General features: G+C 48.1%; 3 protein-coding genes across 3 annotated transcripts; 2 read left to right on the plus strand and 1 right to left on the minus strand.

Annotated features, from left to right (window-relative positions):
- The first annotated feature begins 88 nt into the window (after positions 1 to 88).
- Positions 89 to 1,449, plus strand: LOC125951322 (lipase 3-like). Its single transcript, XM_049680078.1, has 3 exons — positions 89 to 202; positions 282 to 1,001; positions 1,072 to 1,449. The coding sequence occupies exons 1-3, from the start codon at positions 89 to 91 to the stop codon at positions 1,447 to 1,449; spliced, it is 1,212 nt and encodes a 403-aa protein (XP_049536035.1).
- Positions 1,450 to 9,991: 8,542 nt separating this feature from the next.
- Positions 9,992 to 13,175, minus strand: LOC125951226 (uncharacterized). The gene is made up of 2 exons (XM_049679902.1): positions 12,761 to 13,175; positions 9,992 to 12,042 (listed from the first exon to the last, which is right to left on the minus strand). Exons 1-2 carry the CDS (start codon positions 12,904 to 12,906, stop codon positions 11,727 to 11,729), a joined length of 462 nt encoding a protein of 153 aa, XP_049535859.1. The 5' UTR covers positions 12,907 to 13,175; the 3' UTR covers positions 9,992 to 11,726.
- A 2,401-nt stretch (positions 13,176 to 15,576) lies between these two features.
- LOC125951210 (uncharacterized) lies at positions 15,577 to 17,061 on the plus strand. Its single transcript, XM_049679877.1, has 3 exons — positions 15,577 to 15,796; positions 15,922 to 16,016; positions 16,117 to 17,061. Exons 1-3 carry the CDS (start codon positions 15,717 to 15,719, stop codon positions 16,596 to 16,598), a joined length of 657 nt encoding a protein of 218 aa, XP_049535834.1. The 5' UTR covers positions 15,577 to 15,716; the 3' UTR covers positions 16,599 to 17,061.
- The last annotated feature ends 391 nt before the right edge of the window (positions 17,062 to 17,452 follow it).

Here is a 17,452-nt window from a genome sequence, read left to right on the forward strand (position 1 = left end):
ACCATGTATCAGTCCAGTTCCGGACCGTATATAAAACGGGTAGTAGACCTGGGTCAAGGCTTATAATAGTGCTTGCCATCGTTGCAGTATGAGAGTGATCGGATGTACAGTGGTTAGTGTGGTGGCCGTGCTGCTGTTGGCAGCAATCGGTGGAGAGTGCCAGATTCATCCGGATATTGTTGAGGATGCGTTCCTAGATGCGGTGAGTCAAGCAAGGAGCGGTCGCCACTCTGCCGTTCTGGAATTAACGGATTGCCCTTGACGTTGTTGGTTGCTTGCAGATTGGACTGCTGCGTAAATATGGTTACCCAGCTGAGGAGCACATCGTGGAGACGGACGACGGGTATCTGCTGGGAGTACACCGATGCCCGGGCAGTCCCTTGTCACCACCTGCGCCAGGGAAACCGGTCGTGCTGCTACAGCACGGTATGCTTAGCTCCTCCGCCGATTACATACTGATGGGCCCGGATACGAGCTTGGTGTACATGCTGGCCGACGCTGGTTTCGATGTGTGGATGGGTAATGCCCGTGGCAACCGGTATTCGAACCGCCATCGCTTCCGTAGCAACGTCACGCAACAGTTTTGGGACTTTTCGTGGCACGAAGTAGGCAGCATCGACATACCGAACGTGATCGACTACATTCTGGTGCGTACGGGCCAGCAGTCGCTACAGTATGTTGGCCACTCGCAGGGTACGACCGCGTACTGGGTGATGATGTCACAGCACCCGTACTACAACCGGCGCATCAAGAGTATGCACGCGTTGGCACCGGCCGCTTATATGCATAACACGCGCAGCCCGTACGTTATCTTCCTGGCCACGTTCCTGTACACGACCGATCTGATGCTACAGATGATGGGTACCTGGTGGTTCGAACCGACCGATGAAATGAATATTCAGGGTGGACTTAACAACTGCCACGACGGTGCTCCGTTCCAGGCCATGTGCTCCATCAACACGTTCTTGATCGCAGGCTTCAATACTCAGGAAGTCAACTCGGTAAGTTAGGTGGGCGGTGAGAAGTGGCCGTTAGGACACCGTCTAATCCGATTTCCGCTCCTGGTCGCAGACTATGCTGCCCGTCATCCATGCCCACTCGCCAGCCGGTGCTTCGGCGATGCAGATGCTGCACCACGCGCAGACAATCCGTTCGCGTATTTTCCGGCAGTACGATCACGGTCCAATGAACATGATCCGGTATGGGCAGCTCACACCGCCCGTGTACAATCTGGCCAACGTGCAGGCACCGACACTGTTCTATCACAGTACCAACGATTGGATGGCTGCCCCGGGCGACGTGGAGCTACTGTACCGTGAACTGCCGAATGTAGTGAAGCGCTACCTGGTGCCACTGCCTTCCTTCAATCATCTCGACTTCGTGTGGGCCATCAATGTGCGGCCACTGCTGTACAACGAGCTGCTGGCTGATTTGAGAGCGTACGCGTAAGCAAGTATCACAGCGCACCATCAGTGGTTGTTGGCGACGTGGGACAAGAAACAATACTAATGAGACTGCTTTTGGAGTTAATATGATTGTCGAACCTTTGTTTGTCTAAGATAGCTGCTAGTGATAGATGAGTAAAGATGGCTACAGTTCAACTGTTGTATTATAAACAAGAGCACAATATCATATATAGGACGCTTTTCATTCCTCCTCCAGAAATCTCGATCATCATGACTTGGAATTGCTAACCTCGTACCGTATCGCAGCGTACAGTGGCAGTCTGCTTCCCATACTTTTCTTGATTTGTTTGCAGTTTCACCTACTAAACGTACCCAGACTGGAAGGACCCCCCCAGGAAAGACGTCAACGGCCCAAATCCATCTAGGTGATAAGATTGCAAAGATATCGCGCTGATTAAGCTAGATTTGGAGGAGTAATGATTGATTTAGGGCGCGTGCTCAGTTTATCAGCCAGCAGCTTACACACAAACAATGCCGCCCAAATGCATACCAATTTTACCTACAGAGGTTTTACGCACCGTTTGCTGATTGACAAACATTTTGTTTGATCTAGGAGGCGTCGCATTTTCAGTGATATGCTTACTTTGATGTTTGAATGCATTATTTCCTCTCTTGGTTCATGCGACAATGAGATCTACTACTGAGCCACTTTGGACGTTGAAAATGTTTTACTAAATTGAGCAATTTAATCTGAAACATGCGTAAAACATACATGCGAGCATGTAGCATGAAAGTAGAAGAAAATGGCTGGATAAAAATATGTCCCGATGCACAGACGTTGTTAAATTTCTCACATTTCCAATCACACTGATTTAAAAGCGTAAAAAGGTAGATGGTTTTGGCCATAGCCTACGTTCTCCTATAGTGCCACAGATTTCACGCGGTAAAAGGCCTCCTTTCCGAAGGTGGCACGCTAAACAAAACAAATAAATGCTCGCCAATTCAGCTAGCTGCACAAACCATCGGTGTGATGATGCACCGGCGAATGCACTTTCGCGGTCTCGCGGCACACCGATAAGCGCATGCCTTGCCACCACGTGCTGTTGCTTGTTCGCCGCCGTGTGTGTGCGTGTGTGCGCGTGTGTGTGCATGTGCCGGTTGATTGCAGTCTGGCTCGGTAATCTGCGCTCGGATGCAGTTCGTAAACACCGGGTGCTACCAGCTAGCCGGCGTGCAGCTCTGGTAACCGTAGGGAGGCTTGGTGGCGTACCCACCGTTTTCCACACAGGCTCGCCCACCCATACACGCACAGACATGGTACAGCCGAAGGGCATATAGTGGGCGATTGCACATGGTGCAGCCCAGCCAGCCCACTTCCCCCAAACTGCATCCGACCATGCAAGCTCAAGCAGTGCACCGTTTCGGTTCTACGAGCCTGGTATTGGTACCGCGGTCAAGCGGATCCTGGGGGCGCAAACAGAATTCTGGGCAACAGAATTCCGGGAACAAATCTGCAGCCAGCCGCTGGTGCCGGGTGGATGCTTGATGCATTCTGTAGCAGCCTCGGATTGCTCGCTGCATATGCTGCTCCCGGCCATCCAGGCTGGCTACCGGTGAACGTTCCTGCGCTCCTGATGCTTTGTCTCGATCGGAAGACACACCTCTCCGGGTTAAGGCCATTAAGATGCACCACCGCTGACGGTCGCTAAAGTGTGCGTCAACAGTCAAGTAAAAAACAAATAATTCATCCAGTTTTAAAAATAATATTCGATTCGCCGCCGAAACAAAATAAAAAACGAATTTAAGTGTCTCCTGCGGTCATCGCCCCTAGCGCCCCAGTCATGGAGCGCACGGTTGTCAACGTAAAAAATTGGGCGCCTCCATCGGTCGGTCTCCCCCTTCCCATCGTGTTCGAATTCGTGCAAGACGCGATTCGAGCGCTGTATTCGGGATGGCATTAAGATTATGCTAATTAAATAATTACGCCGTTAAGGGGGGCGGGTGACAATGATAAGGTGGTCGTTTGGCCACAGCGAAAGTGGCAGCGCGACCAGCAAAAGCGACTCATTAATTTCGTCGATTCACCGGCACCGATGTTCGCCAGGAGGAATCGCTCGGAATATGTGATTTCGCGCTCGTTCGCTCGCTCGGTCGCTCGGTCGGCCAGTTGGTGATGCTGTTTATCGCTTTTCCGGCAGCAACTGCCATCGTGCCGCCGAGGTAGGGTAGGATGGCGAAGGGGCAAGGGGCCTTGTTATGTGATACATATGATATTAATTAGTGCCGGCTGCTGCTCCTTCTCCGTTCGATTTTTTGGAAGCGGACACACAGCTACAGGAACTGTACGCACATGTGTGTGTGGATGTGTGTTTGTGTGTGTTTATGTGTCTCCCCTGTTGCTCCTGTTTGGTTGGGAGGTTCGGCAGGATGCATGCATGCATGCGGGCAAGTGAGCAGCAAACATGCGCGCTAATGAATGCACATTGTGTCGGTTTCAATTTTGGGCCCAAACCACGATGGCGCGATTTTCGATTGGGATGATGACCTCCGTACATAAATCAGACGCGTTCGGATGGGCGGTGCTGTTGGTGTCGTTGGAATCGGGAGGAAAGTCGTTCACACAATGAACGGCAGGTGGAAATGAGAAAACGAGGAATGGTTGAATGCGTGTGGATGAAATAAAGTTTGTTTAAATATTTTACTATAATTTTTGTGAATCATCCAAATTCCTCGTTGGTTGCAATTTTTGACTCTTTTTTTTTATTATTATTTTAATTCTAAAGAATCATCAGATTCCGTTTGTTTGATGATATGATAACCTATTAAACCCTTTTAATCTATATAAGAGACTTATATCTTAGTAAACAAAATTTCATTCGATCAGAATGCCTTTAAAGTTTTTAAAGTATTTGTCCAGATGTTTTAAAAATGTGAATATTTTCGGATTAATAATTTGCTCGACTTATATTTTTCCAGTTCTTCAAAATAATTGCGTTTGCTTGTATTGTAGCTACTGGGCAGAAGACCGTGGCGGTTATCTTTTGTCCTTGAGCAATTGGACATGATGCTCCGCTTAACTAATCGCAACGGAATAGATTGTGCAGCAAGCATGTTATGAAAATGAAAGCATTCCACAAACATTGTTTTTGATTGATTGTCTGGCAATAGGCCTTAGTGCATCGTTCGTGCGAAGAAGCTGTTGTATGAAGGGTTAATTGATTTAATTCGGGTGGGGGAGTGCTTCTAGAGCTTTCTAAGCATCTAGTTTTAGCTCCATTAAAATAAAAGATAAAAAAAGTTTTGTTTTGCGTGAGATGCAAGTATGTGCGAAGCGCGATAACTACATCGTACCATTAAACTGATAATATCCGATACCGGGTCCCTGCCATTGCTTCGGATAAGATTAGATATTCAATAGTGCATCGATATATAAGCCAACATCTAACACCAATGGCAGCCAAGCACAGTGTGAACACTCCAGTGTAAATCTGACAGGAAAGCAAAGCTAATGATATTTATTCTTTCAAGATGCTACGATTCGTCAATCCTGCTCGTAGGCTTTCTGCTGTCTGCTAGTCTAGCGGAAGGACTACAAACGAGACCCTGCACCAACGGACAAACTCAATGTGAGCAGCATTTAGCTCACAGACGCTACGGTACGAAAAAGTGGCGACATCGCTCGGTGTCATTGGGCCTGGAGAGCTTCCGCCGGAACGTGTTAACGCGTGCGACTGGCTGAACGGCTCCTCGTGTCCTATCAGTGCCGGTCAAAGCATCATAAGCACACTGAGCTGGACAATGCGCATCCTTCCCCTGGTCACCTTTGCACAAGAGGTGAGCGTGTTGGATGAACAGGATCGAACCGTTACCTGTTTCGAGTTTGATGTGGAAGTCCTCGCGGAATAGATACATTCATGCAGTCCGGTACTGCGATGTTCGATAAATGGTGGATGATGTAATACTTCGAGTATAATGTGTGTTATGGTTATCCGAAAAATACTCTACTTGTTTTCTAGATACTAAAGCATTAGTAGGTCAGAAGTGTATCAAGAGAGCGTGTGGCATACCATTTGAAATTGCAGCAGATTTAATGAAACAGTAGCAGAATCGATTGCGAGGCATAAATGGTGACAAGCGTACCTTTTTTAAATTTCACATACCTGTGCTCTTTCAGCTAATGAGATATTCATGTTTGACTACGTTACGCTACTTTTTAACCTCAGGTTACTGCCTCATTCATTAGACAGTAACCGTACTATTGAAATAACACCACTCTCGCACTTTATCATAGTCAAACTGCTTATTACAGTTACACTGAAAAACAGAAAAATATATAGGAAGAGCTTGCCTATTTTGCTGCAATTATATAGCATATGGCTGTAATAATTAGTTTAGCTATAAGAACATGATTAAAATGATAATATGGATCGATGCGACCCTTTGATGGAGAGTGCAGTTACTTACTATCACGATGTCGATGTAATTCTCGAAAAACATATTTAAGCTGCATATTTGATGAACCCTATAAGTTTTCTCCATTTGAAAAGCCAAAGAAAATTCGACTACCACTTGCTGGAGGCGAACGTCCCAAGTAAACACATCCGATCCGGCACCAATATGCCATTTTGATGCAAATGAGTGAGTCTCTCTCTTTCTCTCGCTCGACGTCCGGTATGGTATCGACGTCCGGTATGTTTACGTTCGCTCGCTTCCTCTCGTTTGCATTACCGAATGTGTTAAGCGCAAATGCAATTTTGGACGGGACGGTAACGAAGCGCGCACCGCCCGAACCGAACGCTAATTAATTTGTTTTATTCCTGGCCATTTATTATTGATTCGTACCCGGCCGGGACCCGTCCGACCACGGGGAGGGAGAAACCCCGGCCCGAACCGATTCGGCGATTATTCGAACCGATTCTCGCGTGGCCACGTGTTCACGGGTATTGTATGTTCCCGCCAAAAATGGCCGCCCGGCGACTGGTGGCTGTTTTCCGGATGATCATGTCGTTGTATAATTGATTGTTTGGAATTCATTTTACCGCTCACTTCCCCCCCCGGGCTCGTGGGTGGGTTTGTATCTGCGTCCACGTGTGGTATATCTGTCGCTGTGTCACCCCTGGAATGTCCTTGCATTCCTCGCATTGGTCCCGGCAATCGTGTGCTACTGTGTGTCCCGATGAATCGCGCGACAATGCACATAATTGTCATACTGGTGTAACGACATCAGACCGCCCCCCTCCCCTCAGCTACCTGTTTCCTGAATGGTGTTTACAGTCACCCCCCCAAATCTCTCCATCGCTTCGGTGCTGTTCGGTTGCAGACTCCCAAGTCGATACCAAGGTGCATCTACTTACCGGCTCGCATGCGGTGCTGTTTGTTGCTGCTTCGCCGAAATCTTCGCGCGCTTTCTTACGACCACACACGGGAGGTAACAGGAGGGAGGAGGGGAGGACTGGCCCCCCTCCTGGAGAGTATTGAATGCCGATGCATCGCACACGCACCAGTGTGCACAACGCATCGCCGCAGCGACGCGGTGACGCGCGATGGAGGCGCGCAGTAGGCCTTGAGATGGTGGCTGTGCATCTTGGATGCTGGAAAGAAGAAAACGGTGCGGCCACTCGGCGGCTAATGAGACGATTGTTGGTTATTGGGATGATTTATTTATTTCGTTTGGTGTGCATAATTGCATTATTGGCAGCCGGGAAATTTTCAAGATGCTTCCGAATGCCGTCGTTTTGTCGTCGGGTAACAGGAACGCAGCAATACCGAGCAGGACGCAACGCTCCCGAACGGGAGCAAGGCCACGGATCAGCCACTCGTTATCCTGGCCAGCCAAGAGTCCTTGCTGGTGCTGAGGCTTCCCATGGTGTCGTTTGGTTGTGATTGAATTGTATAAATGGGGTTTTCGAAAGTAGATAAATTTGTTTGTTGAAAAATCAGCGCATTTATTACCTGGAGGATAAAATTATCAAAGGAAACACTTTTGTCAGGATACGACATGAATTTTTGCGCCGTAAACATCGAAGGAATCCTTGCGAATATTGGTATTTGGATTAGCTGTTCGTGGGAAATTTGTTTTAAATGTTAAAAATGAAAAAAAACTCATGATAAAAAATTAATGAAAATACTAGTTAAATTTTTCAATAATTTAATTCCCTTTGCAAGTTATCAGTAAAAAAACGTCCACCATCTCATGTCCGTCCTGGACCGAGATTCCCTATTCTCGGCATGGCGCATGAGCAGTACCGACCGTCGGTTGACTCGTTCCTTTTCCTCCACCTGTCGTGTTCGTGATGCTGGGAATGCTCTTGCATTTGGCAATAAAACGTCATTTTCCCAATGCATCGCCGCATACCCAGCTCAATAATACCTGCATCGTAGGAGGAGGAGGAGGAGGAGGAGGAAGAAAAAGAAGCAGCTCCCTGTTGGGCGACAAACATTTCACTCCCCTACCTTGGATTCAACCAGGCGCCCACCACTTGCCGGAGGTACACGGTCGGAAATCGGTCCCCACAATAAATACATACAACCAAACCGTCTCGTATCACTCGTGTCCTCGCGCTGGTATGCGTGGCTAGGTGTGTGTGTGTGTGTGTATATATAGCAGGGGGTAGAGCGAGCACACCCTTGTATAGTGCAGTTCTTATCGCACCGCACGGCACACACAAAGAACAAACAGCACGCGTAACAGTGCGCGACGCGGTAGCATATGTACACTGGTGTACAGTACATACGCGACACCCGAGACCCGGTGATGCCATCTCGTTCCTACGCACCAAAGAAAAAACGGGTGATCGGGATGCGGCCGGTACTGTTGTGACGCATGCTCGCCCGGTACTGTGACAGCGCCAGTGAGCGAAGAAAATTTATCGCCGCTCACGAAGAACGGCCGCCCTGTACCTAGTGCTGCTCGGCGACACTAATGGTCGCACCTTTGGTAAAGGGGCCGGAACACCGGACGTTTATGTGCCGCAGGGGACGCGTCCTGTCGTGTGTTGGCTATTAATTATTTTGAACGACGGGCAGACGGGGATGTTGTACGTTATAAGGACGGTAATCACACCATTGCCGTCGACGCTTTGTTTCTGTTTCGTTTAGAAATTCGTTACGATAGACCAATTTACAATTAGGTCTATATAAATGATCATTATGATGTGTTCTTCATAAATCTTCTTTAGTGTTAAATGTTTAGTAATTTCTTTTTAAAGAAAGAATAACAATTTCGAATTGGATAACGATATCCTCAAATATTTCCATAGGAATAGTGAGTATCCTTCCTACGGCAATACGAAACTCAGATCCATTTCGACTACGGCTTTTGAAGCTACGAACTGAGAACGGCGGACCTGATACTGCCCCCCACCCCCACTCCACACACATCCTAATTCATAGAGAGAAGCAATCGTAGCAAGTCCCTCGGTACGCTATCGTCGATTAACCTCCTTGTCTTTCCCTCGTTTGTTGGGCGTTGTACTGCACTGACAGGACGACTGCTGACCATCGCCGTCAGCTCCAGAACCATTCCAGCAAACGGTCGCCGCCGTTGCCGTCGTCGTCGACTACAAACGAATGAACTTCGCCGAACGAATGCGGAACGTGACTCGCACAGCGAGAGGGATTTCTCATCATTTGTCCTTCCTGAAGACGCGCATGGTTGCTGCCATGTTGGACCGTACGAGGGATGGGGGTGGTGGCGAGTAATTAAACGCTTGGTCGTTCTCTAAGTCTGTGTGCGTTCGGTTCGTCCCTGCTCCTTCGCCTCCTTCGTGCTCCGGTGTTATCTAGGCGCACGTGTCGACCGGATGTGCTAGGGGTGGCGAGGGGGAATCGAGGGGGGGGGGTGGGGGGGGGCGGTGGGTGGAACGAGGAAGATGGGGATGGTTTACGCTACCTACTGGCCATGTCTGGGGACCGGTTGAAACACGGGCTTAATGAGTGAAAACGCTGCTTGCGCCGTTCACTGTATCCTCGGTGAACGGTTAAAACCCGGTTTTCGGGCCTCAGGCTTTTAATTAGTGCCAAGCACTATAGCACCCTTTTCCCCGTTGTGAAGGACCTTCGTTAGGGAGGGGATCCACGAGGCTATTGGCCTGCTAGAAACGGGATCTGAGCTACAACGCTTGCTACGTTTTATGTGTTGGGTTTTTGGTTTGGCAAAAGCGATTCAGCGAGTAGGTTGCTGTTTGAGGTCGACGGACGGTCGGGCGGTTTTGGTTTTTGTGCTGCGGAGTGAGTGGGACGCCCCCCCCCCACTTCATGATGAGCCAGCTGAGCTGGGGGATTCTGCGGCTGTATGGGTTTTTCCAAGTGTAACAGGAATACAGGATACTCGAGCGTCGTCGTTTGTTCTCCGCACTGGACATCTTTCGTATCGTCATTTGCTAGAGATTCTGTGCGGTGGGAAGTGTTTAATTAATACTCTCTGGATCGTTGTTGGGGATGGCGAGGGTGAATCGAACGGTTCCAAGGGTAGGTGAAATAAATTTTCGATGTTTGAAAAACTGTTTTTTAAATTTTTTAATTTTAATATTTCTTGTTCGGTGAGCAGATAAAAGATATAAGAACACTTTCATTAGCATAAAACTCGCTATTTATCCTGTTAGCGTTTTTCAACCTTTTGTTTAGGTATACATACGACTCGCCCGTTCTTATGTATGTTAAAATCAATTTCTTAATCAATTTTGTATTTTAGATTTTTATTTGCAATGAACGAAACCTTTGGGAATTGTGATTCTTTCTACCATGTTATAAGTTAACTTTTTAAATTAATTTTACTTTTTACTTTAATTTTCGCCTTTACATAATGTTTTAAAAAAACACAATCCTATCTAAGTTAACTAGATTCAGGCATACTAGATCTGAGTGTATCTGAATGCAATCTATTGGCCTACTACGACTTTCAAATCGCTATTCTTTCTGATAACAATTGGCGATGTTTAAACACTTATTAAATAGTGTTATACACCATCATATAATATTTGTTATTCAATTTCTTACAATGTCTTACATTAGCTTCCAAAAGTCCATAGAACTTTCACCTTCGAACATCCCGTTTGTTTACAATGACTCACCCTCTCTTCGCCTATCATTGCCTTTCTTCGCGATTCCTTTGTTATTCCACCGCAATGTTGACGGAATTCGCTGGAAGGATTTCCCGCATGCCAGCCGGACAAAGTCGATCGTCCTTCCATTAGCACGATCGCGACTCTGTCTGATTAAAGCACAAACAAATGTTACATCATTAATAAGATCTTCGCTCGTGGAACGAGATGCACTCGACGACGCGCACTATCTCGCATCAACGGTCGCGGCACAACGCATTGCGCATCATCGGAAGCTTCTGCGCGGCGAAAGACCAGGAAACGACGAAAGACCGGCTTTACCGTGGCTGACGTGTGACGTTGATAACGTCGAGCCGACAATTACGCTGGCTGGATGGGGACTAGCCCGATGGTGTTTCCGTTGTGCGCAACAGCCGCGAGGAATGCCCATCCGTAGAACCTTGACCTTCGGTCGCGGTTACGGAAGATTTGCGCCTTCCGTCGGAACGGAATCGATTCTTGATGACGACGAGCGTCGGCGATGGAATTCTACCGAAAGGCGTCTCCCAGGGGCGCTCCCGGACTGATTACCGACGGGAACGTTGGTCGGTGGAAGATTTCCGGACTTTTGTTCGATGTTTTGTTTTGTCATTAAATCTTGGTTCGACTTGGCTTACCGTTGGTACGTCAAACGAGCGTTTAACCTTCACCATTCTACGACATAATGATAATTGATCGACCAAATCCTTGAATCTGGAATAGATTTGCTCAACACGAGTTGGTTTATGTTGTGTTGTATAAACAATGTTGTCTTTTATTTTATTCCTAATATCCCCACGCTAGCTCGCGGCGTCGGCTGTCCATTCGATCGATCGAATGATCGAGTGTCCTCGTGGAATGTCAAACAATGTGCCGTGACGATGTACGCGGCGGCGTGGGGTTCCTTTTCACGCGATTTGATTACGCGGTGTCAATGTCATTGCTGAGGGAGTTCGCCCGGGCCCACAAGCGGCTCGGTGATGATCAGGCACCATGACGTGCTTGCATTCGAGTATTGCATCATTTCCATCTGATCTTGGCTGGCCGGTTCCCGTACCGGTAACTGCCCTTTCCTCTCGCCTTAGAGCGTAGAGCGTGTGCGATAAGAAAACTACTATTTACAAATTATCGGTGATTGATAATAAATAGAGTGTCGCGGCGAGACTGAGTCACGCCGATCACAGCAATAAAATGCGGCAAAATGTGTTTAGAATCCTTTTGCGCCCTTTGCGTAACGCACTCAGGCAACCTGCTGTCCGCTGAGCAGCGCAAAGACGATGGAAGACGATGGTTGATCACCGCCCGCACCGGCGCCAGTGCTGCTGCTGACCGGCAATATGTTGACTGCTGCGACGGGCGTAGTACTAGCGTTCGTGACCGTCTCGCGTGTAATGCAATAGCCGTGCTGGACCGCATCGCCCGCTATGTAGAGGGAAATGGCAAGCGCCACCAGGCACACGATCCAGCAGGTGACGAAACATCCGTACCGCATCCGGACCCACCACGGATCGTCAATGTATTTGTTCAGCTCAGCTTTCGTCAAGGCGAAGCTGTCACTGTGGGAGAAAGAGAGACGAAGAGAGAAAGATCGTATTAGTATCTGCATCTGTTGGCCTTCCATAAGGCCTTCCTTTGAGACTCTTCTTCTTCCTATTTTCTCTTTTCATGAACCGCTTGAATCAAGATCCGTTCCCCAACACCCAAGTGACAGCAACGCAGTGCAATGCGCCACTGCAATCCCGCGCAACAGGCCGATCGCGCTTCGTGTTATCGCAATCTCAGCCGCGAGCTGCTTGTATCGTATAATTTATGGCCGATTTGCTCGCTCGATATCAAAGGGATTAGATTTGTTGGTTTACAGCTACCGCTCTTGGCTATGAGCTCCGTAACACACGATACACGGGCACGAGAAAGAACGAAACGAAAAGCCTGGTGAGTGGTGGGGCTACCCCCCCCCCCCCTCCCCATCACAGAAATCAAATATCATCACATCGAACAGGATATTAACCCTGAGGAGGCTTTAGCGAACCAAATACGTGACGCCGAAATGCTGAATGGCTGCACAAAAATGGTGTTTCTCTCCATTTTGCTTATCAGCTCTGTGATAACGGTGCGGTGCCGCTTGACATCACTTCACTTAATGTTTAACAACCTCGAAAAAAAGGCAGATATCGGATCTCGATATCATCGCAGCGATGGTGTACCGCACGCGTATTCGTGTACCTCTGGTGTTACACCATCGCCTGTGTTTAGCTATAGGAGAACAATACTTACTACTCTCGGAGTACGTCATTGTCCATGCTGTTGCTGTTATTGTTGCTATCGCTGACATTATTGTTCTCGTCGTCCTGCGGCATCGGTATGATGTAGTTCTTCTGGTAGTCCTTCGGCAGCAGCGATGTCCTCTCGTTGATCGTCATTTTGTTTTGGGGGTTTTCGTTTGACCGCTACGCTGGTCGTGATACACACTCTCCAGTAACGTAGGGGAGGTAGCAAAGTACGATTTGCGAAGTGGATGCACTCTTGGTAAAAACGCAAGACTCGCTGAATTGTTTGACTGCCGCGCTTGTTACTCCAAATGGGCTACGCTGCGCTGGCGTCGTTACGCGCGCACACTCGTAGCACAGCCACAGTGATCTGATGATCTGCTACTGATGCTGCCGATCGTAGCAGCGCTGGGCGAACGAACTTGATTCTTTGCTGCTTATGCGACTAGAACGCGCCGGTTTTATACTAGACTAGTGCCGGTTCCCTTACAGTGAACGCCGTAGTTGATGGTATTAGTGACGCACTGATGAGCTAGTGGGAGATACTCGCTCGCTCTCGTTCGAGAGTAGAGAACAGCGCCGGATGCTGGACTCAGAGACTCACCGGTAGCGTGGTGCAATTGAGTGTTCTAACGACCTGAACGAGGCTGTGAGGCTGAGCGACGATCTGAGTATTCGATCCGATTCCGTCGCCCTAGCGGTGATTGACGACGTAACGCGCTGTGCAACGCGTCACTGCCGGATCGCTTAGCCGTGCTGTGTGGTGCCCGATAAGCGTGAACTGTGATGACCTGTGCCGCTGATGGGCACCAAATTTGCTACACTTTCATGGTCACGATCGATGGAAGCGCGATGGTTGAACTTCCGTCTAGTCATTGCGTTGATAATTGACCTGCGCGCTGCCTTTTTAGTGACGAACAATCCCGTTTGATGTTTGTCACTCGATTACATCTGATCCTATGCTGAATGCTCGCACACTGAAGTGCGTATTTCAGGTTCTGCGAGCAGCGTTTTTTTTCAATTAAACGAAGCAAAGACAGTTGAGAGTTGTTTTTGGTGCAGCGCCGCTCGGTAAACAGCTGATAAGAGCGATACGGTTTCGGGGGTGCTTTAATGGAGAACAAGAAAATTCCAACAGCTTGTAACTCAAGCATAGTATGTTGGTCCACAAGCGCGTTAAAAGCTGTGCGATATAAGGCTTTCGTTGTTGCAAGAAACGCTAGCAAGAACTATGGAGAGACTGAGAGTTTGGTTTAGAGTAAGTAATATTTTCCGTAACTGCTATAGAATTCAATGAATTCTTTTGATTGTGTTGCATGGAAATGGTAGATAGCATTTTCTCTTCATAGGCGTTTCTCGTTTATTTTGATCTAAATTCCAGTTGAAATTCAGCAAACCAAAGGTAGTAGATGCGTTCTCTGTTGAACTTATGACCCTCTTTTTGATAAATTATTCTCTACTGTCACATGGTTTATGGTTTAGGCCTACTAATCTTACCTTTTTTATATTTAATGTCATTAGACTTCAGTTGCCAAATCGACGACTTTTTTTCGACCAATATTCCCAGGCTACTATAGAATTGGTGCAATGATTCAAACGACTACTTTAAATAGACTCCAGTGCCGGATTAGTTGGCAAAACCGGAACTGTCGTTATCGCTTGCGATACGCTTTATCTTTTGTGTAAATTTCCTGTTCGGTGTAGAAGAAATGATAGAATCCCTAAATGTTTTATATCGCCAATGAAGAGCCCAATAAAGAAATGGGACCAACGCGTTTTTTGGTGGCGAGGTTCCGGAATCAAATTGTCATCTGCACATAAAATGGAGTGACTTGAACTTGATAACTTTTTAATTATGATACCAATTACTAACAGCTAACTTAGCAGACCGTTTGATGTCGTCCGCTGCATCTGCTCTACATTCTCAGCTACTTTGACAATAACGGTTTGATATGTATTGCATTGTGATTGCCCGTCGACGGGTCGCCTGATAAGCGCTTCCCGAAGTGCAAAAATCTGACACGCATCCCACTGGGTCACTGGGCGGAAGTCCGGGAGTGATTCACCGCCGTAGTGGTGTCTGGGGCCACCGCGATGGCCAATTAGCCTAGCCATCAGCAGATATAAGGGGGGTATATCGCTTTGTCGATATACCTGAAGAAGGACGAAGTGTCATGGCATGGTATGGGAACTTGGGCGGCTGGAGTTTACATTTTTTATCAGTTCCCCGGTCGGTGTTGCCCCCCCCCTCCCCCCCTCCTTACATTCGATCGATCGATCGATCGGTTAAAGGGGTATACGGCACTGCTGAAGGGCAGAGTCGCACCGAGCCGCGAGATGCGTTGCGGAACAACACACACACACAACACATGTGCAGGTGACCGTGACCATGGAGGGCCTTCTAATGAGAGTGGCGCACCGTGTACCGTTGGTGACCTTCGCGATCGATACGCGCGGTGCACCGATGTCTCAGGTCGCACGATAAGAATGCTGCAGGATGCACCATTCGGTTCCAGTTCCCTTTTTTGGGATGCGGGCGGAGTGCGTGCGTGCGTTCTCATTCGCCTTCTCATCCATCAGCTCTGCTCGTATCCAGGGCACAACGGGTACTAGTGGTAGACTTACTTATCTCACGTTTGTGGGGGCCTTTGTGCACACCGGCAGACACACAAACATACATACACAGACACACACAAGCCCTGCGCGTCATATCGTGCCAATGGTCGGTGCGCAAAGGGGAAAAAGAAGACTATAGACGACCGGCCGATAGGTTTTTCTCATAAAGGCTGCGACCGGCCGGGACCAATTCACAGTTCGCGTTCGTCGAGGCAGGTGTGAGGTTGGTCCGATCTGATCCGATTAGTGGTTGGGAGTGAGCAGTGCAGTGAGCAGTAGAGTGTCACAGAACACGCACACACACACACACACGGTGTTTTGCTTTTGGAATATCAGTTTGGATCGCGATGGCACGGCTAGGAGTGTTGTGGTTTATGGCGGTGGCTCTCGTGACTATGGCCACAGCTGGACCGGTGGAGACCACTAGGTACGATCGCGTAGCTGTGTTGCTGGGTTAGAGTGCCAAGTGGCGTCGTGGCTCAGAGCAGAGCATCGTTTGCACCATTGCGTTTCCTCACCCTCACTGATCTGTGTCTTTTATATCTGAATTAGGAATCCTTTGATAATAAGCGCTGAACAATTAACGCGATCCGCGGCCAATGGAACGGGTTTGTCTGCGATCGATTTGAACGAGCCGAATTTAAATCGTAGGTGCCTCTAGCTTCAGCTAATTGAGCAATGCTCTTCGTGGATCGTTGATTAGCTCTACATCTATAGTGTGATCGTTTTGTCTGATCTAATCCGCAGAGTTGCCAAAGGAAGATACCCCAGAGCCTCCTATTACGACGACTGAGGCTACTACTGAGACTGAGACTGAGACGGCTGAGAGTACTACAGGAACAACAACAGCTGAAAGTACTACTGCATCGATCGCACAAACTACTACGACAACGGCTGCGGCAACAACGGAGAGTACTACAGTCGAAATAACAGTAACTACTACGACTGCTGCCCCCGTTACTACAACTGAAAGCAGCACCCCCGAATCTACGACAGCTACCACCGAAACGGAAAGCGTAACGACGGAAGTATCGACCGAATCGGTTACAGCGACCGATTCGACGGTGCCCGATACGACGGTGCCTGATACGACGGTACTAGATACGACGGTTACTACGATCGCAACGGAAACCACGACCAGCGGTACTAGCCGTCTTCAATCGCTGGCTAGTGTCTTTCTGGTGACGCTCCTGGCAGCCGCCGGTAACGCTCGAAGCAGGCTATCATAGAAAGAGGCGTCCCTAGGTGTCAGATGTGTACTTAAGTTTGTGTTTGTGTGTGTGTGTCAGTGTGTTTCAGTTTTGTGAGTTAGTAAGGTAGAGTAGTACAATTGCAACTCTGCGATGGACCTTTGCCTTAAGGTCAGGACATCGTATCAAATGATTATGAGTGAAAATTACCAACCGATTGTCCGGCGGCACGGGATTATCAAGTAACGCACCGTGGTGAGTGTGGTGATTAGGAGCGAAGAGTAGAAGAACTAATGCGCTAGGATGATTAGATGCCGAGCATAATCAGCCGAGACAACCGTCGAGATGCGCCTCTGTTTGTCGCGTGCCTGCTTCTCGACCAGCAAATGGTGGTACGATGTTGGTGCTATACTTGGGGCTTGGGGCTTGGGGTTTGTTGTACTGTTGTTACCAGGCGGAATGCAATAAACCAGGAAGTGGAGAATAAAGTAGATTCGGAAATTCGGAGCGATAATGAGTTCTTTGTGGGGCTGTATTGGAACATTCTAGCTCGATCAGCACGTGGTTCTGCCTTTGTCGTTGCGTATTTCGTTCTGGTAGAGTCGTAAACGTGTTCATCGCATTGATTGCGGTCACATGATCCAAGGACGCATTGAAAGCCTTTCGATTATTGTCCAGGAGTAAGGATTATACAGTGTATAAAGTCGCATGCATAAAGATTCGCAGATCGTGGTATCATTTATGTAATGTAACTTCTGAGGTAATGATATCCAACGAGATATGTAATTTATTTGATCGTTGTTTTGAATTCCCGTTTCTCAATGATCGGCAACAATTGAACTTGAAGTGAGTTTACTATTTTAAAGAATTACTTGACTCACTGTGTGAACTTG

The sequence above is a fragment of the Anopheles darlingi genome, chromosome 2 (genome assembly GCF_943734745.1).
Source record: "Anopheles darlingi chromosome 2, idAnoDarlMG_H_01, whole genome shotgun sequence".
Classification (NCBI taxonomy): domain Eukaryota; kingdom Metazoa; phylum Arthropoda; class Insecta; order Diptera; family Culicidae; genus Anopheles; species Anopheles darlingi.

Bases quoted from the DNA above. Each gene is read 5' to 3' on its own strand.
- LOC125951322 (XM_049680078.1), top strand. From the start codon at position 89: ATGAGAGTGATCGGATGTACAGTGGTTAGTGTGGTGGCCGTGCTGCTG. The intron at 203-281 runs GTGAGTCAAGCA...GGTTGCTTGCAG, and splicing joins AGGATGCGTTCCTAGATGCG to ATTGGACTGCTGCGTAAATA. The intron at 1,002-1,071 runs GTAAGTTAGGTG...TCCTGGTCGCAG, and splicing joins ATACTCAGGAAGTCAACTCG to ACTATGCTGCCCGTCATCCA.
- LOC125951226 (XM_049679902.1), bottom strand. From the start codon at position 12,906: ATGACGATCAACGAGAGGACATCGCTGCTGCCGAAGGACTACCAGAAG. The intron at 12,043-12,760 runs GTAAGTATTGTT...TTTCTCCCACAG, and splicing joins AATGACGTACTCCGAGAGTA to TGACAGCTTCGCCTTGACGA.
- LOC125951210 (XM_049679877.1), top strand. From the start codon at position 15,717: ATGGCACGGCTAGGAGTGTTGTGGTTTATGGCGGTGGCTCTCGTGACT. The intron at 15,797-15,921 runs GTACGATCGCGT...TATCTGAATTAG, and splicing joins GGACCGGTGGAGACCACTAG to GAATCCTTTGATAATAAGCG. The intron at 16,017-16,116 runs GTAGGTGCCTCT...TCTAATCCGCAG, and splicing joins GAACGAGCCGAATTTAAATC to AGTTGCCAAAGGAAGATACC.